The sequence below is a fragment of the Dendrobates tinctorius genome, unplaced genomic scaffold (genome assembly GCF_039654945.1).
Source record: "Dendrobates tinctorius isolate UK_male_01 unplaced genomic scaffold, ASM3965494v1 ptg000157l, whole genome shotgun sequence".
NCBI lineage: Eukaryota > Metazoa > Chordata > Amphibia > Anura > Dendrobatidae > Dendrobates > Dendrobates tinctorius.
Window position 1 is genome coordinate 10,852,206 of NW_027361824.1, and position 26,529 is coordinate 10,878,734.

General features: G+C 47.9%; 2 protein-coding genes across 2 annotated transcripts in view; both read left to right on the forward strand.

The window, feature by feature from the left end:
- Positions 1-12,491, forward strand: part of C2CD3 (C2 domain containing 3 centriole elongation regulator) — a 68,574-nt gene extending 56,083 nt beyond the window's left edge. The window contains exons 32-33 of the mRNA XM_073548540.1: positions 1,490-1,595; positions 11,683-12,491. Of these exons, the coding sequence (XP_073404641.1) occupies positions 1,490-1,595; positions 11,683-11,829 (253 nt within the window). The 3' untranslated portion in view covers positions 11,830-12,491. The remainder of the gene's footprint in view (positions 1-1,489; positions 1,596-11,682) is intronic.
- Positions 12,492-15,696: 3,205 nt separating this feature from the next.
- LOC141051563 (dicarboxylate carrier UCP2-like) overlaps positions 15,697-26,529 on the forward strand; it is a 28,253-nt gene continuing 17,420 nt past the window's right edge. The window contains exon 1 of the mRNA XM_073548550.1: positions 15,697-15,841. The gene's annotated coding sequence lies outside the window, so the exon portion shown is untranslated. The remainder of the gene's footprint in view (positions 15,842-26,529) is intronic.

The window sequence follows — 26,529 nt, forward strand, 5'->3', positions numbered from 1 at the left end:
GCGACACCCTCCGGACCGCCCCCCAAGTGAGAATAATCTCGTTTTTCTTCTCTTTCAGGTGACATCGGGGGATTATCTACAGCATTACAGAATGCATTACGGAATGCTGTAGATAAGCCCCTGATGGCGGTGGACGCATCTCATAGGCCAAAAATGAGGTCACAGATTCCCTTTAAGGTCAAAATAGGCCGGGTCATGAAGGGGTTAAAAATAAATAAAGACATTTTTTAAAAATCCACATACTTGGTATCGCTGCGTCTGTAAATGTCTGATCTATAAAAATATTAAATTAAGTAACAGGATCAGAAAAATATTCTGTACTGGAGAATTATGTTTTTTCAGCAACTGCAACAAATCAACAAAAAATGCAGTAAGAAGCGATTAAAATATCATATCGACCCCAAAATGGTATCAGTAAAACTGTCAGGACCTAAAATATTCGCCCTCGCACAGCCCCATTGACCAAAAATTGAAAACAATTCAGGTCTTGAAAAATGGCGACCTAAACAGAATTTTTTTTTTTTTTTTTTTACAAATTTTTGGTATTTTTTGTGTGCCACTTTTGAAAAGAATTTAAAAAAAAAAAGCAAAACTATACGTGTTTGGTATCTGTGGACTCGTACTGAGCTGGGGAATCATACTGAAAGGACAGTGTCAACGTATAATAAACTTGGAAGAAAAAACCCAAACAGTTGTGGAATTGAGCTTTCTCTCTGTTTCACTTTCCAGGATATCAGTATTCTGGTTCCCCGGGTCAGGACGAGCTCGAAGACGCCAAACATGTATAGGTTCTTTTTTTTTTTCCAAAATTTGTATGAAAATAAGTTTTCTCCTTAGTCGCAGCGCCTCCTCCGTCTTCAGGACCTGGGGCGGGTGGGGGCTTATTTTGCCGCCATCTTGGTGGAGATCTTTTAATCGCCTCTTGTTGCTGTTTATTGCAGTGTTGCTCTGCCCAACAAAAAGGTAATTCTGTTGGTTTGATTTTTTTTTTTCCTCGTTATTTCCATTTACCGATGGATTAATTTTTTTTCGTACTTTGATCTAGCGTTTCTGAACGCAGCGATGCCAAATATGTGCATTTATATCATTTTTTTGATAATTTTTAATGGGGCTAAAGGGGGGTGATTTGAACTTTTTATATATTTTTTTACTTTATTCAGTAGTCTCTTTAGATCGTCCGATCGCCTGTTCTGTACATTGCTGGGCTTTGACTCCGCTATGTCATAGAGAAAATCGCCATCCCCTACAATCGCAGAACACGAGGCGGCGCTCACAGGAGGATCGTAACGAGGTCTTCTGCAGACCCCCAGCTGTCATGACAACCCATCGGTGCGCCACGATCCCTGTGATCGGGGCGCTGATGGGCGGGATGGCGCACTTCCTGTCGGAGCGTGTAAATGCTTCTTCCTTACATAAGCTCATCGACTCCATCTGGTCCCTGTGGTTTTGTCACTGTTTTCTGCCTCTTCCTTAACTCTTCCACGTCCAGCTCGGATCCGCTGCTCCTCCCAAACTTCTTTCTTCCTCCTGAGCACTTGGAGGCATCGATGAGATTCCTGAGCCTTTCTCCCGCGATCCCCTCATCGGCTCCGAAGGTGCGTTGTCTACACGGGGGTCATTATATTTATAGATAGGGGTCGTCCTGCAGGATCTGAAACCGGGCAGATCTGTGGGGGTCCCATGCCCAGCACCACCATCGGTCAGTGGCCGCAGTATACGGAGCCTTACGTCCAGATGCCACCAAAGCTAATAATAACTGATCAGTAGTGGTGTGGGGTGGCGGACCCCCGTACTGATCTAATATCGATGGCTGACGTCTGAGGATTGATCATCTATCTCCCTTCGGCTCCTCGTTATGTATTTCTGCAGCATCGTTTTTCACCACCAGGTGGCACCCTTGTCTGCCACATCTGCTCTGCACTAAGTGATACCGTAGGTAAGAATTCATTTTTGGGGAATTTTTTGAACCTTCTGGATTTGAAAAAAAAAAAAAAAAAAAAAGCGACATTTTGGCCCCGCGCCATTTTTACTTTTTTTCTCATCACTTTTCAAAAGTAGTGATGAGTGGGTGAACTTCAGCTCACAGGGTCGGCACCTCCACTAACTGACAGGTAACTTACTCCGGAAACTGTCACAAATTTATACTGCAGATATGCCCGGGCCACGGACAAAGGTCCATAACACGGGCACTTGCTTGGGGCTTCTATTGATGATTGCTAAATATTGGAAACAAGTCTTTGTTTCCATATGAATATCCAGAGGTCATAACAATACCGCACTCCTGCTGCTGTGAAACTACAACTCCCAGCATGCCCTGCACGTTTCCCAGCAGCAGGAGTGCAGCAGGGTACTGATCTCCGGGGATCGCCACTGTCTTACCTACAGGAGCTTCTCCCAAAAATTAGAATCTCATCAAAAAGTGAATTTATTTCAGTTCTTTAACACAAAAGTGACTCTCCTCTATTCTATAGAGACATTACACACAGAGTGATCTATTTCACGGGTTTATTTCTGTTAATGTTGGTGATTACGGCTTACAGCCAATGAAAACCCAAAAGTCATTATCTCAGTAAATTAGAATACTTTATAACACCAGCTTGAAAAATGATTGTAAAATCCGAAATGTTGTCCTACTGCAATGTCTGTTCAGTAAATGCACTCAGTACTTGGTCCGGGCTCCTTTTGCATCAATTCCTGCATCAATGCAGCGTGGCATGGAGGCGATCAGCCTGTGGCACTGCTGAGGGGTTATGGAAGCCCAGGTTGCTTTGATCGCAGCCTTCAGCTCGTCTGCATTGTCGGGTCTGGTGTCTCTCATCTTCCTCTTGACAATACTCCATATATTCTTTATGGGGTTAAGGTCAGGCGAGTTTGCTGCCAATCAAGCCCAGTGATACTGTTGTTTGTAAACCAGGTATTGGTACTTTTGGCAGTGTGGACAGGGGCCAAGACCTGCTGGAGAATGACATTTCCATCTCCATAAAGCTTGTCAGCAGAGAGAAGCATGAAGAGCTCTAAATGTCCTGGTAGACGGCTGCGCTGACTTTGGTCCTGATAAAACACAGTGAAGATACACCAGCAGGTGACATGGCTTCCCAAACCATCACTGATTGTGGAGACCTCACACTAGACCTCCAGCAGCTTGGATTGTGGCCTCCACTCTTCCTCCAGACTCTGGGACCACTGACAACAGTCCAGTTCTTCTTCTCTTTCGCCCAGGTAAGACGCTTCTGACATTGTCTATTGGTCATGAGTGGCTGACACAAGGAATGTGACACTTGTAGCCCATGTCCTGGATACGTCTGTGTGTGGTGTGAAGCAATGACTCCAGCAGCAGTCCTCTCCTTGTGATGTGAATCTCCCCCACATTACTGAATGGCCTTTTCCTAACAATCCTTTCCAGGCTGCGGTTATCCCGGTTGCTTGTGCACCTTTTTCTACCACACTTTTACCTTCCACTCCACTTTCCATTAATATTCTTGGATACAGCACTCTGTGAACAGCCGGCTTCTTTACCAATGACCTTTTGTGGCTTCCCCTCCTTGTGGAGTGTGTCAGTGACTGCCTGCTGGACATCTGTCAGGTCAGCAGTCTTCCCCATGATTGTGGAGCTACTGAAACAGACTAAGGGACCTTTATAAACTCTTAGGAGCCTTTACAGGGGTTTATTGTTAATTATTCTAATTTACTGAGATAATGACTTTTGGGTTTTCATTGGCTGTAAGCCATAATCAACATTAACAGAAATAAACCCGTGAAATAGATCACTCTGTGTGTAATGGCTCTATAGAATATAGGAGATTCACTGTTTGTATTGAAGAACTGAAATAAATTCACTTTTTGATGATATTCTAATTTTGTGAGAAGCCCCTGTGTGTTCCATATAAATAAGCAGTTCCATGTAGCAGCCACCAGAGGGCGCCATTGTCTGGGAGTTTTAATTTTTTTTCATTATTTTTGGAGTAAGATCGTGAATTTGTTAGCATTCAGTGGAACCTGTGGTGATCCGGGCGTCACACCGGGCCCCAATATTACCCATCCTTAGGATTACACAGAAGACTTATTATAATACACAGATCAGAGGAAATATCCGGCAAATGTCCGTCTTCTCCATAGATAGGGCAGAGGGGTCACTGGTACATGGGGTGATGCCGCCATTGAGCCGTTTATTTATTTTTTTAATTATTTATACAAAAGAAAAATCCGGACCTGCTCCTTATAATGTAAGTTAGCATCAATGTTGTATCCCGAGACCCTATCGGCCAATCACAATCCAGCGTTACTTTTCCCAAGCGGGTGCGGCGAATCGTCCGTGATCTGATTGGTCTCTTTTTGCAGCGATGCATTTCTATGAGTGTGGTGTGATTAGCGGCGGCCGCATAGAGCGACACACACGGCCACTGGCGGCCACCGCGCCCAAACCCATTATCCCCGGGGGCCATAACGGAGAGTTCAGTGGAAAACGCAATCACACGGGGCGCGAGGGCGGCCTAAAGTTAGATGTCCGGTACGGGGGGCCGCACAATAAAGAAAGCGGGCGGATATCACAGCTCTGTACTTGTCACCCAAAACCAGGAATGTGCGTGTAACAAGACCCCGCCACGGTACGGACACACCGACTCCGCTTCTTAAAGAGGCGGTGCAGCGTCATATCATTTTATTACTTTTTGCTTTTTTAACTCTCTTCTTGCATGTTGCTCGGGATCCCCCTGCCAGGACGCGGCCGCCTTCCTATAGCTTTGGGCCTGGCAGGTGTCTGTACGGCGGGGCTGATCTGGCAGGTAGGGTGTGAGGAGCGCAGCGCCCGTTACCCCACAGGTCAGGGTCACGGAGCGTCTCGTATCACAAACACGTACACATCTGTACACGGAGGAGACGGCGAACACAGGAGAACTGCGTATGTGTGTGTGTGTATATATATATATCCGCACTGTATGGACCATTAACCCTTTCCTCTGGGATCAGAGCCGATTATTCCCATGGATTTATAAGTACTCCCTTCCTGTCTGGGGGTCTCGCCTGGCTCTGCTCATCCTGAGCCTCCTGGTTTTTGACCCTGATGCAGTAACCTGCGATGTGTGGGGTTATCTCCCCAGTGATGTCACGCCGCCCGTCCTCCCACAGCTCTTCCTCCTTCTCACTGTGTACAAGGTTCAGCGATAATCTGGAGCCGGTTCAGTCCGGCTGACGCAGCGGGATCAGCCGCTTCCGAAATTAGCTGCAAACTTGGCGGAGTCCTGGCGGGGGATATTGCACAAGGGCCGCTGCAGACTGTACTGTTAACCCCCGCAGCACCGGGGACCTCCGAGATCGGAGAGACTCGTTCCCCACACTGGGGGCGCGGGATAATGTCGCCGACACTGGGGGCGCGGGATAATGTCGCCGACACTGGGGGCGCGGGATAATGTCGCCGACACTGGGGGCGCGGGATAATGTCGCCGACACTGGGGGCGCGGGATAATGTCGCCGACACTGGGGGCGCGGGATAATGACACTGACACTCAGGGTACAGGATAATGACACTGACACTCGGGGTACAGGATAATGTCGCCGACACTCGGGGTACAGGATAATGACACTGACACTGGGGGTACAGGATAATGACACTGACACTGGGGGTACAAGATAATGACACTGACACTCGGGGTACAGGATAATGACACTGACACTCGGGGTACAGGATAATGACACTGACACTCAGGGTACAGGATAATGACACTGACACTGGGGGTACAGGATAATGACACTGACACTCGGGGTACAGGATAATGACACTGACACTCAGGGTACAGGATAATGACACTGACACTGGGGGTACAGGATAATGACACTGACACTGGGGGTACAAGATAATGACACTGACACTCGGGGTACAGGATAATGACACTGACACTCAGGGTACAGGATAATGACACTGACACTCAGGGTACAGGATAATGACACTGACACTGGGGGTACAGGATAATGACACTGACACTCAGGGTACAGGATAATGACACTGACACTCAGGGTACAGGATAATGACACTGACACTGGGGGTACAGGATAATGACACTGACACTCAGGGTACAGGATAATGACACTGACACTCAGGGTACAGGATAATGACACTGACACTGGGGGTACAGGATAATGACACTGACACTGGGGGTACAGGATAATGACACTCGGGGTACAGGATAATGACACTCAGGGTACAGGATAATGACGCTGACACTCGGGGTACAGGATAATGACACTGACACTGGGGGTACAGGATAATGACACTGACACTGGGGGTACAAGATAATGACACTGACACTCGGGGTACAGGATAATGACACTGACACTCAGGGTACAGGATAATGACACTGACACTCAGGGTACAGGATAATGACACTGACACTGGGGGTACAGGATAATGACACTGACACTGGGGGTACAGGATAATGACACTCGGGGTACAGGATAATGACGCTGACACTCGGGGTACAGGATAATGACACTGACACTGGGGGTACAGGATAATGACACTGACACTGGGGGTACAGGATAATGACACTGACACTGGGGGTACAGGATAATGACACTGACACTTGGGTACAGGATAATGACACTGACACTCGGGGTACAGGATAATGACACTGACACTCGGTACAGGATAATGACACTGACACTCGGGGTACAGGATAATGTCGCCGACACTCAGGGTACAGGATAATGACACTGACACTGGGGGTACAGGATAATGACACTGACACGCGGAGTACAGGATAATGACACTCGGGGTACAGGATAATGACACTGACACTCAGGGTACAGGATAATGACACTGACACTCAGGGTACAGGATAATGACGCTGACACTCGGGGTACAGGATAATGACACTGACACTGGGGGTACAGGATAATGACACTGACACTGGGGGTACAAGATAATGACACTGACACTCGGGGTACAGGATAATGACACTGACACTCAGGGTACAGGATAATGACACTGACACTCAGGGTACAGGATAATGACACTGACACTGGGGGTACAGGATAATGACACTGACACTGGGGGTACAGGATAATGACACTCGGGGTACAGGATAATGACGCTGACACTCGGGGTACAGGATAATGACACTGACACTGGGGGTACAGGATAATGACACTGACACTGGGGGTACAGGATAATGACACTGACACTGGGGGTACAGGATAATGACACTGACACTCAGGGTACAGGATAATGACACTGACACTTGGGTACAGGATAATGACACTGACACTCGGGGTACAGGATAATGACACTGACACTTGGGTACAGGATAATGACACTGACACTCGGGGTACAGGATAATGACACTGACACTCAGGGTACAGGATAATGACACTGACACTTGGGTACAGGATAATGACACTGACACTCAGGGTACAGGATAATGACACTGACACTTGGGTACAGGATAATGACACTGACACTCGGGGTACAGGATAATGACACTGACACTTGGGTACAGGATAATGACACTGACACTCGGGGTACAGGATAATGACACTGACACTCAGGGTACAGGATAATGACACTGACACTTGGGTACAGGATAATGACACTGACACTCAGGGTACAGGATAATGACACTGACACTTGGGTACAGGATAATGACACTGACACTCGGGGTACAGGATAATGACACTGACACTTGGGTACAGGATAATGACACTGACACTCGGGGTACAGGATAATGACACTGACACTTGGGTACAGGATAATGACACTGACACTTGGGTACAGGATAATGACACTGACACTCGGGGTACAGGATAATGACACTGACACTCGGTACAGGATAATGACACTGACACTCGGGGTACAGGATAATGTCGCCGACACTCAGGGTACAGGATAATGACACTGACACTGGGGGTACAGGATAATGACACTGACACGCGGAGTACAGGATAATGACACTCGGGGTACAGGATAATGACACTGACACTCAGGGTACAGGATAATGACACTGACACTCAGGGTACAGGATAATGACGCTGACACTGGGGGTACAGGATAATGACACTGACACTGGGGGTACAGGATAATGACACTGACACGCGGAGTACAGGATAATGACACTCGGGGTACAGGATAATGACACTGACACTCAGGGTACAGGATAATGACACTGACACTCGGGGTACAGGATAATGACACTGACACTCAGGGTACAGGATAATGACGCTGACACTCGGGGTACAGGATAATGACACTGACACTGGGGGTGCAGGATAATGACACTGACACTTGGGGTACAGGATAATGACACTGACACTTGGGGTACAGGATAATGACACTGACACTTGGGGTACAGGATAATGACACTGACACTTGGGGTACAGGATAATGACACTGACACTGGGGGTACAGGATAATGACACTGACACGCGGAGTACAGGATAATGACACTCGGGGTACAGGATAATGACACTGACACACGGGGTACAGGATAATGACAATGACGCTTAGGGTACAGGATAATGACCCTGATATTCGGGGTACAGGATAATGGCACTGACACACGGGGTACAGGATAATGACACTGACGCTCAGGGTACAGGATAATGACACTGACACTCGGGGTGCAGGATAATGATGCTGACGCTCGGGGTGCAGGATAATGACACTGACACTGGGGGTACAGGATAATGACAGTGACACTCGGGGTACAGGATAATGACACTGACACTGGGGGCGCGGGATAATGACACTGACACTTGGGGTACGGGATAATGACACTGACACTCAGGGTACAGGATAATGACACTGACACTCGGGGTACAGGATAATGACACTGACACTTGGGGTTCAGGACAATGACACTGACACTTGGGGTGCAGGACAATGATGCTGTCACTCGGGGTACAGGATAATGACGCTGACACTCGGGGTACAGGATAATGACACTGACACTCGGGGTACAGGATAATGGCACTGACACACGGGGTACAGGATAATGACAATGATGCTTGGGGTACAGGATAATGACACTGACACTTGGGGTACAAGATAATGACACTGACACTGGGGGTACAGGATAATGACACTGACACGCGGAGTACAGGATAATGACACTCGGGGTACAGGATAATGACACTGACACTCAGGGTACAGGATAATGACACTGACACTCGGGGTACAGGATAATGACACTGACACTCAGGGTACAGGATAATGACGCTGACACTCGGGGTACAGGATAATGACACTGACACTCGGGGTACAGGATAATGACACTGACACTCGGGGTACAGGATAATGACACTGACACTCAGGGTACAGGATAATGACGCTGACACTCGGGGTACAGGATAATGACACTGACACTGGGGGTACAGGATAATGACACTGACACTGGGGGTACAGGATAATGACACTGACACTTGGGGTACAGGATAATGACACTGACACTCGGGGTACAGGATAATGACACTGACACTCGGGGTACAGGATAATGACACTGACACTCAGGGTACAGGATAATGACGCTGACACTCGGGGTACAGGATAATGACGCTGACACTGGGGGTACAGGATAATGACACTGACACTCGGGGTACAGGATAATGACACTGACACTCGGGGTACAGGATAATGACACTGACACTCGGGGTACAGGATAATGACACTGACACTGGGGGTACAGGATAATGACACTGACACGCGGAGTACAGGATAATGACACTCGGGGTACAGGATAATGACACTGACACACGGGGTACAGGATAATGACAATGACGCTTAGGGTACAGGATAATGACCCTGATATTCGGGGTACAGGATAATGGCACTGACACACGGGGTACAGGATAATGACACTGACACTCAGGGTACAGGATAATGACACTGACACTCGGGGTACAGGATAATGACACTGACACACGGGGTACAGGATAATGACACTGACACTGGGGGTACAGGATAATGACACTGACACTGGGGGTACAGGATAATGACACTGACACTTGGGGTACAGGATAATGACACTGACACTCGGGGTACAGGATAATGACACTGACACTCGGGGTACAGGATAATGACACTGACACTCAGGGTACAGGATAATGACGCGGACACTCGGGGTACAGGATAATGACACTGACACTGGGGGTACAGGATAATGACACTGACACTCGGGGTACAAGATAATGACACTGACACTCAGGGTACAGGATAATGACACTGACACTCAGGGTACAGGATAATGACGCTGACACTCGGGGTACAGGATAATGACACTGACACTGGGGGTACAGGATAATGACACTGACACTGGGGGTACAGGATAATGACACTGACACTTGGGGTACAGGATAATGACACTGACACTCGGGGTACAGGATAATGACACTGACACTCGGGGTACAGGATAATGACACTGACACTCGGGGTACAGGATAATGACACTGACACTGGGGGTACAGGATAATGACACTGACACGCGGAGTACAGGATAATGACACTCGGGGTACAGGATAATGACACTGACACACGGGGTACAGGATAATGACAATGACGCTTAGGGTACAGGATAATGACCCTGATATTCGGGGTACAGGATAATGGCACTGACACACGGGGTACAGGATAATGACACTGACGCTCAGGGTACAGGATAATGACACTGACACTCGGGGTGCAGGATAATGATGCTGACGCTCGGGGTGCAGGATAATGACACTGACACTGGGGGTACAGGATAATGACAGTGACACTCGGGGTACAGGATAATGACACTGACACTGGGGGCGCGGGATAATGACACTGACACTTGGGGTACAGGATAATGACACTGACACTCAGGGTACAGGATAATGACACTGACACTCGGGGTACAGGATAATGACACTGACACTTGGGGTTCAGGACAATGACACTGACACTTGGGGTGCAGGACAATGATGCTGACACTCGGGGTACAGGATAATGACACTGACACTCGGGGTACAGGATAATGGCACTGACACACGGGGTACAGGATAATGACAATGACGCTTGGGGTACAGGATAATGACACTGACACTTGGGGTGCAGGACAATGACACTGACACTTGGGGTGCAGGACAATGATGCTGTCACTCGGGGTACAGGATAATGACACTGACACTCGGGGTACAGGATAATGACACTGACACTCGGGGTACAGGATAATGGCACTGACACACGGGGTACAGGATAATGACAATGACGCTTGGGGTACAGGATAATGACCCTGATATTCGGGGTACAGGATAATGACACTGACACACGGGGTACAAGATAATGACACTGACACACGGGGTACAGGATAATGACACTGACACTTGGGGTACAGGATAATGACACTGACACTGGGGGTACAGGATAATGACACTGACACTTGGGGTACAGGATACTGACACTTGGGGTACAGGATAATGACACTTGGGGTGCAGGATAATGACACTGACACTTGGGGTACAGGATAATGACACTTGGGGTACAGGATAATGACCCTGACACTTGGGGTACAGGATAGTGACGCTGTCGGACATTTGTTCCGTTTTTCGTTGTTTCTCCCTCTGCCGTACTACGGTGGTCACTGCCCCCGTGGATGGTTCCTGTCTGTACCCGGTCCTATGGTGAGATATAGGGTGCTGTACACAGACCGTACTGACCGCTGACTTTTCCCTTTACAGGATGAAGATATCGCTGAAGCCCCTAAAGGAATCCCCTTCCGACGTCGCCACCGCCAAGTCCCCAGGATGGCGAGCACCGAACTCCCGAAGGCCGAGGTGAATCGCATCGCCAGGATTTTTGCAGCACAGTTTCCTGATAAGAAATGAGGATGACCTCTCCGGACCCCTCCACAGATACCCGGGATCTCCACTCCTCTGGATTATTGACTGGTTAGGTGTGCTGGGACATGTAGTTCAGCAGCTACCTACTCACAAGTGATCTGGATCCCGGGGTGAGCCCAACCCCCATCTGTACATTCGGATTACCAATCAGCTGTTTGGAGGACCAAGTCAAAGAAAAGCTGTATTATACTGCAGAGCTGCATTCATAATTCTGCCAGTTGTTATTGGAAACAGCATACTTGAGGACAGACACCCCCCACACCTAGCGGCTTATCTGAGCTCCTATATTGCGGGGGTGTCTCTTCACTGTGTCCATGTGAGGCCGACGCTTCCCAGTAAGCAAATCACTGGACACTAAGCAAGCAAGGAGTGACGATTTCAGCTCTGTAGCTTGCAGGATAGTGAATTCAGCTGTGAAGTATAATGCAAGCCGTATAACTCCATCATAAGAGCCATGTCCGGTCTCGGCATTGTACTTCTGGTTGTGGTGACTCGCCCCCCTCGCCGGCGCCCCCTTCAGTACATCTTGTAGATATATATTACATTTGTGTATTATAACTATTTATGGATGAATTATTTATTTCTCCACAAATTATGTCTTAATTTATTAATTTTCACAAGTTTGGAATAAAAATTTGTCTATAACAGCGACGAGTCGCGTCTTATTAGATCGGTGGTGTCCAGCGAGGGGCTAGCAGGGCGTCTGATCATCCAAAAAGTCCAGGACTACAAGTGTTTGACTATGTATGAATGGATTCTGAGCGGTCGCTGTCTGGGCATGCTGGGAGTTGTAGTTTCCCAGTCACCATCGGTTGGAGACTGACTGTATTTAAAGGTAATTTCCAGTCGAAAAGTTCATATTGATCAGGCTTTAAAAAAAAAAATTGCCTCTTTGAAAAAACAGCGCCACACTCCAGCACAGGTTTGGTGTGGTACTGCAGCTCTGCATTATTAATGTCAATGCAGTTCCACAGACATCCTGTGGACAGGGGTGGCGCTATTTTGAGAAGACGGCAGCCATGTTTTTCTAATTTAGATAACCCCTTCGAGAAGGCCGGTCATAATTGAATGGAGGGGGTAGACTCCGAAATCAGCGGACGCCTCCCGCTCCATGTCCCGGACTGGTGCGCTGCCTCGCCCGCAGCCTTTCTGGCCCATTCCTCTCATTAATACATAAGTGCAAGGCTGGCATTATAATACCACATGGGCACTGCCAGCCGGTCACCAATGAGAGCGGAAGCGGACAAGTCTCAGGAAATATGGTGGACTCCAGTCGGGCGACATTGCCTACTTTCCTGTAGAAGGTTTGCCCTTAGCAACAAGACTCCATGTAAAGCTGACGTGGCGACCAATCAGATTCAAGCTTTCGTGTCTGAGAAGTCCTTTTGAAAATGACAGATGTGTTGTGATTGGTTGCTATGGGCAAGAGCTTGCCTTCTCCCTTGCTCCACTTGTTGCCGTGTGAGGGCCCGCATATTGTGCTGTGAACAGGCCGCTGCGCCAGTATGGCCTCAATGCAGAGTCGCGCGGTCACTGCGGGGATCGTGTAGTATTAACCTATATATTACACCCCGTAATACATGGTTGTTTTAGACGGTGGATACAGTTAGCTGCCATTTTGGTGCCATCAGAGTTCACTGGGAAATAAACACAAAACTAAACGCCGCCATACTGTTTTTTATAGTGGTATATTGACATAATGTAGTGAAGTTGTAGTTTATTGTGTCAAAATGCTGCTGTTTTGCCTCAATTTTACCCCAATGGTGGTTTATAATTATGTATTTGTTGCTATTTTCACCAAAACTGGATGCGACCGACCTCCCCTATTGTTTACTTTATGGCTGCCATTGCTGTGGCAGTACCATGCCTCCTCACCACAAGGAGAGCCCCCCGCGCATGATTAATTGGTGCCAGCTTTAGGCCAACGCAATGGCGGTGGTCCCGGGCCGGGCTGTGGTAAAAACTACAACTCCCAGCCTGCTGCTGTGGGGGCTTTCAGCACAGACCTACAGTATGACCATTGTGACCTCCATGTCCATATGTAGCAGTGACAAATTCAACTCTGCTACATCTATACACTGCAATGGCGGCCTCTACTTGGCCCCCGCTGTTGTCCCCATGGTAATCAATCATGGCAGCGGTGGTACGTGATGGGTCACACCAGAAACCACATGGTGTTTACTTGTCCTGTGCTCATCTGGATATTTACGGCTCTGAAGATGGGGGGCACACACCTCCTGTAAGGGGGCTTCCGATTGGCTGTGCCCCCCGGCTGTCGGACATTATTTCGTGTGCTGAGTCAGTGACGCCCCCACTAATCCTAATCACTCTCATGTGAGGGTCATCGGCAGCGAGGAGGCGATATCTGCTGGATACACCATGCCGGATTTGTTACCTATTTTTTACAAAAAAAAAAAAATCATCTGGAGTCGGTAAAGCTTTATAAATGTCATTGCACCTATGAGAGCAGCTATTCGTCTGCCCAATCAGCGCCTGTGCACGGGGGGGTAAATTACCGTGTGCGCCATTGCTCGCAATGAATGCTGCTTCCAAAACCAGAGCCGGGGTTTATACTGGGTAAGGCTGGTTTCACCCGTCGGTGTCTCCGGTACGTGTGGTGACAGATTTCTCACGGACCGGAGACACTGACACACGTAGACACATTCAAATGAAGGGGTGTATGTACTGTACATGTCATCGGGTTTTCACGGACCGTGTGCAAAACACGCGGACATGTCCGGTTTTGAGCGACAGCACGGATCACACGGACCCATACAAGTCAATGGGTCCGTGTAAACACGGACACACAGACATGGATATCTCCGGTACCGTCTTTTCCGGTACTGGAAATATCAGGACGTGTGAAACATTCCTAATGTCGTATTTTACCCCATACAGGAGACTCCGGGCCGTCTTCTAGATCAACGAGACGCTCACTTTGCTCACGATCAGTGGCTTCAGCTGAAGAGATTTCAGGACTTATATTGTTCATTTGTCGTCTCCATTTCCTGGAGATCCTCCTCATCCTCTCCTGGACGTCACCTAACACCATATGGGTTTTCGGGCCCCAATTTATCATATGCAATTTATTGTGATATTCTCGGATTTATTTTTTTTTTTTTGCTCCAATGTCAAAAATTTGCTGTTTACTTTACATATTTTAATTAGTTTTTGCATCTTTTTCAGCACCAAAAATCCTTTTAGAAAAAGTTGTAAAAAAAAAAATGCACCAAATTGAAAAACTCTACCAGAAACCTCACTATACTGGGGGGGACTGGAGTAAGAGGCCCCCCCCCCCAAAAAAAAAAAAAAAAAAAGTGACATTTAATGGATGTGTCTAACATATCTGGATAAGGAAAGCTGTCGAAGAAAAATAAAGACTTCAAAACGTGACGCAAAACATAGAGAATAAGGTGCAAAAGTCACTAAAAATGGAGGAAGTTACTGCAGAAAAGAGTAGAAACCGCAAACATTTAATGGGGCCTCGGTATCTAGTTTTATGGCATCAGCCGCAGATCTATTGAATTGCTGGACAACCCTTTTAAAATATCTTCTACCGTCTCTTTAAATCTAGAGTGCCGGGATAGTTTATCACAGAAGATGCGGAATTTTATAAGGACGCTCCGAGGATGGATGTGACAAGGCCGCGGTGGCACGTTGGGGCCTTCGTGATGTTTGCGGCTTCAGTGCAGCTTCTCTCTGCTGGCTGTCAGTGAATGGGAATGCTGATGGTTTCCCTTTATAGACTGTTCTCTACTAACTCCGCTCACTGAGCCGCATGGGCTCGTATGTGTATTTTGTGTATTTTCTCATACTGTTTTTGCAGAGGGTTTTTTCTAAGAAACATCATAACATAACGGATGGAGGTGATGTGACTCAGCGGCGTCTTATCACAGCGGAGCAGATCTGTCTGCATCTGCCCGGTTCGATCATATAGAAGGCGTGTGCCCACCATGCCCGGACTGGGTCCATGTTCTGTCTGGTCCTCCGGGTGCAGGTGAGTTCACCGATCGTGTCCCTGTTCCTCTAATGATGTCTCATCCGATGACGTAAGGCAATTGCATGAATAGCATAGGTCATTGCTGTAATACGGTCTCTGCTGCAGAGAGAATGCGAATGTCGTTACAAGTGAAGCAGCCTTGAAAAAAAAACATCCTCGTTTTGTGCATATAGCTTTAATGCAGGTCTATGTGTCTCCATGGTGACAGACTACAAACCAACCCTGTGTAGTCAGATCCTGCAGTTACAGGCTGCTGACAGAGACACATTGTTCTGCATAGCAGCTGTATACACAAAACGGTGGGACATTATGAATGAAGGCTCTTTGTCAGATCCTAATTTTTATTGGAGGGTTAAATAAGAGAACAGAAATAACCTGAATCCTCCCTGGGACTGGACAGTTTACAGGAAAAGTTATCTTTTCTTTATAGACACAGTGCGCAGACACACCAGAGTACACAAGATGTCAGCACCCCGATCCTCACACCCATCATCCCCCAGGGGGCTGAGACCACGTCTGACGGGGCCTATAATGTCTGACAGTAAAATATCATCATCCCCGTACATTATCTACTGAGCCGTGTATCTAATCCTCTCCTGTGTGATACTGTCTGCTGAGCCGTGTATCTAATCCCCTCCTGTGTGATCTGTCTGCTGAACCGTGTAATCCTATCCTGTGTGACACTGTCTGCTGAGCCACGTATCTACTCCTCTCCTGTGTGATACTGACTGCTCAACCGTGTATCTAATCCTATCCTGTGTTATACTGACTGCTGAGCCGTGTACATAATCCTCTCCTGTGTGATACTGACTGCTGAGCCGTGTATCTAATCCTCTCCTGTGTGATACTGTCTGCTGAGCCGTGTATCTAATCCTATCCTGTGTGATACTGTCTGCTGAGCCGTGTATCTAATCCTATCCTGTGTGATACTGACTGCTGAGCCGTGTATCTAATCCTATCCTGTGTGATACTGTCTGCTGAGCCATGTATCTAATCCTCTCCTGTGTGATACTGACTGCTGAGCCGTGTATCTAATCCTCCTGTGTGATACTGACTGCTGAGCCGTGTAGCTCATCCTCTCCTGTGTGATACCGTCTGCTTTGCCGTGTACCTAATCCTATCCTGTGTGATACTGTCTGCTGAGCCGCGTATCTAATCCTCACCTGTGTGATACTGACTTCTGAGCCGCGTATCTAATCCTCACCTGTGTGATACTGACTTCTGAGCCGCGTATCTAATCCTCTCCTGCGTGATACTGTCTGCTGAGCCGTGTATCTAATCCTATCCTGTGTGATACTGTCTGCTGAGCCGTGTATCTAATCCTCTCCTGTGTGATACTGACTGCTGAGCCGTGTATCTAATCCTCTCCTGTGTGATACTGTCTGCTGAGCCGTGTATCTAATCCTCTCCTGTGTGATACTGTCTGCTGAGCCGTGTATCTAATCCTATCCTGTGTAATACTGACTGCTGAGCCGTGTATCTAATCCTATCCTGTGTGATACTGTCTGCTGAGCCGTGTATCTAATCCTCTCCTGTGTGATACTGACTGCTGAGCCGTGTAGCTCATCCTCTCCTGTGTGATACCGTCTGCTTTGCCGTGTACCTAATCCTATCCTGTGTGATACTGTCTGCTGAGCCGTGTATCTAATCCTCTCCTGTGTGATACTGACTTCAGAGCCGTGTATCTAATCCTCTCCTGTGTGATACTGACTGCTGAGCCATGTATCTCATCCTATCCTGTGTGATTCTGTCTGATGAGCCGTGTACATAGTCCTCTCCTGTGTGATACTGACTGCTGAACCGTGTATCTAATCCTCTCCTGTGTGATACTGACTGCTGAGCCGTGTATCTAATCCTCTCCTGTGTGATACTGACTGCTGAGGCGTGTATCTAATCATAGAATCATAGAATCGTAGAGTTGGAAGGGACCTCCTGGGCCATCTGGTCCAACCCCCTGCTCAAAGCAGGATTCGCTAAATCATCCCAGTCAGATGTCTGTCCAGCCTCTGTTTGAAGACTTCCATTGAAGGAGAACTCACCACTTCTCGTGGCAGCCTGTTCCACTCATTGATCACTCTAACTGTCAAAAAGTTTTTTCTAATATCTAATCTGTGTCTCCTCCCATTCAGTTTCATCCCATTGCTTCTAGTCTTTCCTTGTGCAAATGAGAATAAAGTTGATCCTTCTACAATGTGACAGCCCTTTAGATATTTGTAGACAGCTATTAAGTCTCCTCTCAGTCTTCTCTTTTGCAAACTAAACATTCCCAAATCCTGCAACCTTTCCTCATAAGACAGGGTTTGCAGACCGGTCACCATTCTGGTCGCTCTTTTCTGAACTTGCTCCAGTTTGTTGATGTCTTTTTTAAAATGTGGTGCCCAAAACTGGACACAATATTCCAGATGAGGTCTGACCAAAGAGGAGTAGAGGGAAATAATGACTTCACGTGATCTAGACTGTATGCTTCTGTTAATACATCCTAGAATTGCATTTGCCTTTTTTGCTGCTGCATCACACTGTTGACTCATATTCAGTCTGTGATCTATTAGTATACCCAAGTCTTTTTCACATGTGCTGTCACTTAGCCCTATTCCTCCCATTCTATATATGCTTTTTTCATTTTTATTGCCCAGATGTAGTACTTTGCATTTCTCCCTGTTAAAAACCATTCTGTTAGTTGCTGCCCACTTCTCCAGTTTATTTAAATCTTTTTGAATCCTCTCTCTCTCTTCTCTAGTATTAGCTATCCCTCCTAGCTTTGTGTCATCAGCAAATTTAATCAGTTTACCCTCAATTCCTTCATCTAAATCGTTGATAAAGATGTTGAACAATACAGGGCCCAGGACAGAGCCCTGTGGTACCCCACTTGAGACATTCTTCCAACTGGATGTGCAGCCATTTACGACCACTCTTTGGGTCCGATCACTAAGCCAGTTATGAATCCACCTAACAGTTGCCTTGTCCATTCCATACTTAATCATTTTTTCAATAAGGATTGTATGAGAGACTTTGTCAAATGCTTTGCTGAAGTCAAGATATACTATATCTACAGCATTTCCTTGATCCACCCAATCAGTGATACCGTCATAGAAGGAAATTAAATTAGTCTGACATGACTTATTAGTTACAAACCCATGCTGACTCTGTTTAATCACTTCATTCTTATCCAGGTATTGACATACATGTTGTTTAATAATTTGTTCAAAGATCTTTCCTGGTATAGAAGTCAGACTCACCGGCCTATAGTTGCCTGGGTCCACCTTCTTCCCCTTTTTGAAGATAGGAACAACATTTGCTCTTCTCCAGTCTTCTGGCACTTCTCCTGTTCTCCAAGAATTTTCAAAGATTATGGAGAGGGGTTCAAAAATTTCTTCTGCTATCTCCTTCAGTACTCTGGGGTGTAATTCATCTGGACCTGGAGACTTGAATTCATTTAGGTTAGCTAAGTGTTTCCTCACTATCTTTCTGTTTATAGATATCCTGGATTCTTCTATTCCCTTAATAGGACAGTGAATAACAGTTGATGTTGCATTTCCTTTCTGAGAGAAAACAGATGCAAAATAGGAATTTAAAAGTTCAGCCTTCTGAACATCCTGTCTTACCATTTCATCATTTTCATCCTGTAAAAATCCTATAGCATCTTTGACTTTTCTTTTACTTTTGACATATCCCCAAAATCCTTTATTATTGCTTTTGACATCTCTTGCAAGCCTCAGTTCATTTTCAGCTTTAGCTAATCTGATTTGTGCCCTGCAGGTTCTGCAGACAGCATTATATTCTTCTTTAGATATGCCTCCCTCTTTCCATTTTAGAAACATTTTTTTCTTCCTTTTTAGCATGTGCTTAAGTTCTGTGTTCATCCATCCTGGTTTCCTTAAATGCTTCCTATTCTTCCCTCTTTTCGGAATTGTTAACAACTGTGCTTTGAGAATTTCATTTTTCAAAATTTCCCATCCTTCCTGGACATTTTTGTCTTTAAGGATATCCAGCCATTGGATCACTCCAATTCTCTTTCTGAATCCCTTAAAATCTGCCTTTCTGAAATCTAACCTTGACGTCTGAGTCTTCATAGGTCTTCCACCTCTAGTAATCCAAAATTCTAAAATAGCATGGTCGCTACCTCCTAGGGTCCCAGCCACTTTTACCTCCTCAACCATTTCCTCCCTGTTTATAAGGATTAGATCCAAGGTAGCAGTTCCCCTTGTTTTCTCCCTTACCTTTTGGAAGATAAAGTTGTCAGCAAGAGAGGATAAGAATTTCCTTGACCTGTTAGTTTTGCCTGAGAGAGATTCCCAACAAATGTCTGGATAGTTGAAATCTCCCATGACAACTATGTCATATTTTTTGGAGAACTTGGCCATCTGATGCATAAAGAGTTCATCTATATCTTCAGCTTGCACAGGCGGCTTGTAGTAAATGCCTACAATGGTGTCCTTTCCATTGTTCTGTCCTTGTATTCTTACCCAAACAGTTTCCACAGAACTCCCAGTCTCTGAAGCTCTCCTGTGTGATACTGACTGCTGAGCCGTGTATCTAATCCTCTCCTGTGTGATACTGACTGCTGAGCCGTGTATCTAATCCTCTCCTGTGTGATACTGACTTCTGAGCCGTGTATCTAATCCTCTCCTGTGCGATACTGTCTGCTGAGCTGTGTATCTCATCCTATCCTGTGTGATACTGACTGCTGAGCCGTGTATCTAATCCTATCCTGTGTGATGCTGTCTGCTGAGCCGTGTATCTCATGCTATCCTGTGTGATGCTGTCTGCTGAGCCGTGTATCTCATCCTATCCTGTGTGATGCTGTCTGCTGAGCCGTGTACCTAATCCTCTCCTGTGTGATACTGACTGCTGAGCTGTGTATCTAATCCTCTGCTGTGTGATACTGACTGCTGAGCCGTGTATCTAATCCTCTGCTGTGTGATACTGACTGCTGAGCCGTGTATCTCATCCTATCCTGTGTGATGCTGTGTGCTGAGCCGTGTATCTAATCCTCTCCTGTGTGATACTGTCTGCTGAGCCGTGTATCTCATCCTATCCTGTGTGATACTGTCTGCTGAGCCGTGTATCTAATCCTATCCTGTGTGATACTGTCTGCTGAGCCGTGTATCTCATCCTATCCTGTGTGATACTGTCTGCTGAGCCGTGTATCTAATCCTATCCTGTGTGATACTGACTGCTGAGCCGTGTATCTAATCCTATCCTGTGTGATACTGTCTGCTGAGCCGTGTATCTAATCCTCTCCTGTGTGATACTGACTGCTGAGCCGTGTATCTAATCCTCTCCTGTGTGATACTGACTGCTGAGCCGTGTATCTAATCCTCTCCTGTGTGATACTGACTGCTGAGCCGTGTAGCTCATCCTCTCCTGTGTGATACCGTCTGCTTTGCCGTGTACCTAATCCTATCCTGTGTGATACTGTCTGCTGAGCCGTGTATCTCATCCTATCCTGTGTGATACTGTCTGCTGAGCCGTGTATCTCATCCTCTCCTGTGTGATACTGTCTGCTGAGCCGTGTATCTAATCCTCTCCTGTGTGATACTGTCTGCTGAGCCGTGTATCTCATCCTATCCTGTGTGATACTGTCTGCTGAGCCGTGTATCTCATCCTATCCTGTGTGATACTGTCTGCTGAGCCGTGTATCTCATCCTATCCTGTGTGATACTGTCTGCTGAGCCGTGTATCTAATCCTCTGCTGTGTGATACTGACTGCTGAGCCGCGTATCTCATCCTATCCTGTGTGATGCTGTGTGCTGAGCCGTGTATCTAATCCTCTCCTTTGTGATACTGTCTGCTGAGCCGTGTATCTCATCCTATCCTGTGTGATACTGTCTGCTGAGCCGTGTATCTCATCCTATCCTGTGTGATACTGTCTGCTGAGCCGTGTATCTCATCCTATCCTGTGTGATACTGTCTGCTGAGCCGCGTATCTAATCCTATCCTGTGTGATACTGACTCCTGAGCTGTGTACCTAATCCTCTCCTGTGTGATACTGACTGCTGAGCCGTGTATCTAATCCTCTGCTGTGTGATACTGACTGCTGAGCCGTGTATCTAATCCTCTGCTGTGTGATACTGACTGCTGAGCCGTGTATCTAATCCTATCCTGTGTGATACTGACTGCTGAGCCGTGTATCTAATCCTATCCTGTGTGATACTGCCTGCTGAGCTGTGTATCTAATCCTCTCCTGTGTGATACTGCCTGCTGAGCCGTGTATCTAATCCTCTCCTGTGTGATACTGTCTGCTGAGCCATGTATCTAATCCTATCCTGTGTGATACTGACTGCTGAGCCGTGTATCTAATCCTATTCTGTGTGATACTGACTGCTGAGCCGTGTATCTAATCCTCTCCTGTGTGATTCTGCCTGCTGAGCCGTGTAGCTCATCCTCTCCTGTGTGATATTGTCTGCTGAGCCGTGTATCTAATCCTATCCTGTGTGATACTGTCTGCTGAGCCGTGTATCTAATCCTATCCTGTGTGATACTGACTGCTGAGCCGTGTATCTAATCCTCTCCTGTGTGATACTGACTGCTGAGCCGTGTATCTAATCCTATCCTGTGTGATACTGTCTGCTGAGCCGTGTATCTAATCCTCTCCTGTGTGATACTGACTGCTGAGCCGTGTATCTAATCCTATCCTGTGTGATACTGTCTGCTGAGCCGTGTATCTAATCCTCTCCTGTGTGATACTGACTGCTGAGCCGTGTATCTAATCCTATCCTGTGTGATACTGACTGCTGAGCCGTGTATCTAATCCTATCCTGTGTGATACTGACTGCTGAGCTGTGTTTCTAATCCTCTCCTGTGTGATACTGACTGCTGAGCCGTGTATCTAATCTTATCCAGTGTGATACCGACTGCTGAGCCGTGTATCTAATCCTATCCTGTGTGATACTGTCTGCTGAGCCGTGTATCTAATCCTCTCCTGTGTGATACTGTCTGCTGAGCCGTGTATCTAATCCTCTCCTGTGTGATACTGTCTGCTGAGCCGTGTATCTAATCCTCTCCTGTGTGATACTGACTGCTGAGCCGTGTATCTAATCCTATCCTGTGTGATACTGTCTGCTGAGCCGTGTATCTAATCCTCTCCTGTGTGATACTGACTGCTGAGCCGTGTATCTAATCCTATCCTGTGTGATACTGACTGCTGAGCCGTGTATCTAATCCTATCCTGTGTGATACTGACTGCTGAGCTGTGTTTCTAATCCTCTCCTGTGTGATACTGACTGCTGAGCCGTGTATCTAATCTTATCCAGTGTGATACCGACTGCTGAGCTGTGTTTCTAATCCTATCCTGTGTGATACTGGCTGCTGTGCTGTATCTCAGCCGGTCAGGTGTGATACAGTAGCTCGAGTGCCCTGCGGGGGTTGGGGGCACTGTGGGGTCGGGATGCTGCGGGGGGGGGGGGTCTGGTTTTCTCCGTCTCTGGTAAACAAGGTGCTGGATGTCGCCTCCTGATGTCACCAGGACCGGGCCCTCCACCAGCCCCTGATGCAGATTGGCTCGTCTCCACGCCTCCAGCCAATCACAGGGCAGTGTGGTGACGGGGTGAGACGTTCGCTGACACTTCGTCCGTGACGCGGGGACGATGTGGCACTTTCCACGCGGTGTCAGGAGGAACACAGTGACCCCAGCAGGAGGACAGCAGCCCCGAGCCTCCTCACTCCTATTACTGAGGCCTCTCCCTATCTGGGGGGGTGGACGACAACCACCATGGCGGTCAGACTGCCCGCTCTGTACTGTATCTGTCTGACAGAATATTGTGTGGTCACAGAGGTTGTCAGACAGCATTCCCCATCTACAATATTATCGTCTAATTCTGTCTGTAACGGAAATCCCGCGTCGCTGATTGGTCGTGCCTGGCTGGCCGCGACCAATCAGCGACAGACGCAGTCCGGCCGCGAATTGGCGCGGAATTCGAACGACACACGCCACCCCTACTGTCGGTAGATCTGTGGCGCTTGTCTGATTGGTCGCGCCCGGCCGGCCGCATCCAATCAGCGACAAGTGCTGTCCGCCCGCGTATCGCCGTGGGTTTTGAACCACACTTTTCTAATTGGTGGCGCCCGACGACCAATCGGCGATATTGGCGCGGAATTTAAAGCCCCCATTTCACATAACGAGATCGTTAGCGAGATCGCTGAAACGTCACAGGTTTTGTGACGCGATCTCGCCAGCGATCTCGGTACGTGTGACTCATAGCAGCGACCGGCCCCCCGCTGGATATCGCTGATCGTCCTCGAATGTCCTGGGCCATTTTTGGATCGTTGGTGTCCCGCTGGCCAGCATGCATCGCTGTGTTTGACGCCGACGAGCGACCTCGTTGAAGCACGTGTATCGCGTTCTGAGTCGTCAGAATCGCTGCTGTGTGACAAGGTCCCAACGACCGCCGAGGTCGTTATACGGATCGCTGGATCGCTGCTGCGTCGTTGAGTAGATCTGCCTGTTTGGCAGCTTACTAGCGACCATGTAGCGACGCTCCCGCGATCCTTACAGGTCGTATCGTTCTCGGGATCGCTGGTGCGTCGCTAAGTGTAACGGTACCCTAACCCTCACTCACAGCGCGACGCAGTTCACTCATCTTTACTGAACATATTCCAGAATACCCGATGCGTTAGAATCGGGCCACCATCTGGTAACTAATAACCTGGTGGTGGAGGTGTCACAGGGTCCCGTGACCCGTCCGTCGTAGTCCTTGCGGCTGCCACAGATCTGCCATCGTTTACCATTGCAGTCGTTTCCCGCAGCCACTGACCCCTGTTCTCCCCACAAAGGGGCGATCCGACGATGCAGAACCAGACAAAATACAATGTTATTATCTCATCCTGATGTCCCCACAGGTGAGGGCGAGGTGCCCAATAATGGGGATTGTTGGCAGCAGGCGCTGGCGTGTCTCTGTGGCACGTACAGAAGTGGGTGTGGGCCCTGGAAATATGAGGATGAAAGGAAGACATAGACTGTGCCCCCCTACATTCCCGAAGGAGAAAAGAAATGTCCCAGCCATGACGGCCACTATCACCAAAGGCAAAGAACAAGAGCCGCACCTCCAACCTCACCCAGTCCTTGGGGATCTACACAGGCCTAGTGCCACCAGTAACGCCCCTTAGAGGTCCCTCACAGTTTAATACCTTTTTATGCCCTTCACAGAGTACGATACCGCTACATTGCCCCCCAAACATGACGCCCACACAGTGCCTTCTTTTCATATTATGATGACCCTGCAGTGCCCCCTGATGCCCCAAGAATCCCCTTACACAATATGCTGTCCCACAGCCTCCATGTATGAAAATAATGCCCTCAGAATCCATCTATACAGTATGATGACCCCACAGTCTGCACACACAATATGGTGTCCCCAGAGTCCCGCTACACAGTATAACACCACAAATCGTATCAGGCCCCCACAGCTTCCACACACAATATGATGCCCCCAGAGTCCCACCACACAGTATGATAACCACACACCCCACACACAGTATGATGTCGCCACAGCCTCCCACACGCAATATGATGTCCCCAGAGTCCACCTACACAGTATGATGCTCTCACACACAATATGATGACCCCACAGTCTCCACACACAATATGATGTCCCCAGAGTGCCCCTTCACAGCATGATGCCTCCTAGGCCCCACACAATATGATGTCTCACAGCCCCATGCACAACATGATGCCCTCAGAATCCATCTATACAGTATGATGGCCTCAGATATAGTATGATGACTGATGACCCCACAGTCTCCACACACAATATGATGTCCCCAGAGTCCCACTACACAGTATAACACCACACATAGTATGAGGCCCCCACAGCCTCTACACCCAATATGATGCCCCCAGTGTTCCTCTACAAAGTATGATGCTCTCACACACAAAATGATGACCCCACAGCCTCCACACACAATATGGTGCCCCCCAGAGTCCCACCACACAGTATGATAAACACACCCCACACACAGTATGATGCCACCACAGCCTCCCACACGTAATATTATGCCCCCAGTGTCCCTCTACATAGTATGATGCCCTAACAGCCCCCATGTACACATTATAATGCCTCCATACACACAGCATAATGCCTCCACTGACACAATGTGATGCCCCCAGTGTCTCTATACACAGTAGGATGCTATCACACATTATGATGCCCCCACATACCCCATACACATAGTATGATGCCTTCACTGCACCACGAACACAGTATGATGTCCACACACAATATGATTCCCCCAAAGTCCCTGTACAGAGTATGATGCCCCACAGCCCCCACACGCAATATGATGCCTCCGCACAGTATGATGCCTCATAGCCCCCACACACAGTATGATGCCCCTAGAGTCCCTCTACACAGTATGATGCCCCAGTCTCTACACGCAGTAAGATGCCCCTAGAGTCCCTCTACACAGTATGATGCCCCACAGCCCCTACACGCAGTATGATGCCCCTAGAGTCCCTCTGCACAGTATGATGCCCCACAGCCCCTACAAGCAGTATGCCTCCACACAGTATGATGCCCCACAGCCCCTACACGCAGTCTGATGCCCCTAGAGTCCCTCTGCAGAGTATGATGCCCCACAGCCCCTACAAGCAGTATGATGCCTCCACACAGTATGATGCCCCACAGCCCCTACACGCAGTCTGATGCCCCTAGAGTCCCTCTGCACAGTATGATGCCCCACAGCCCCTA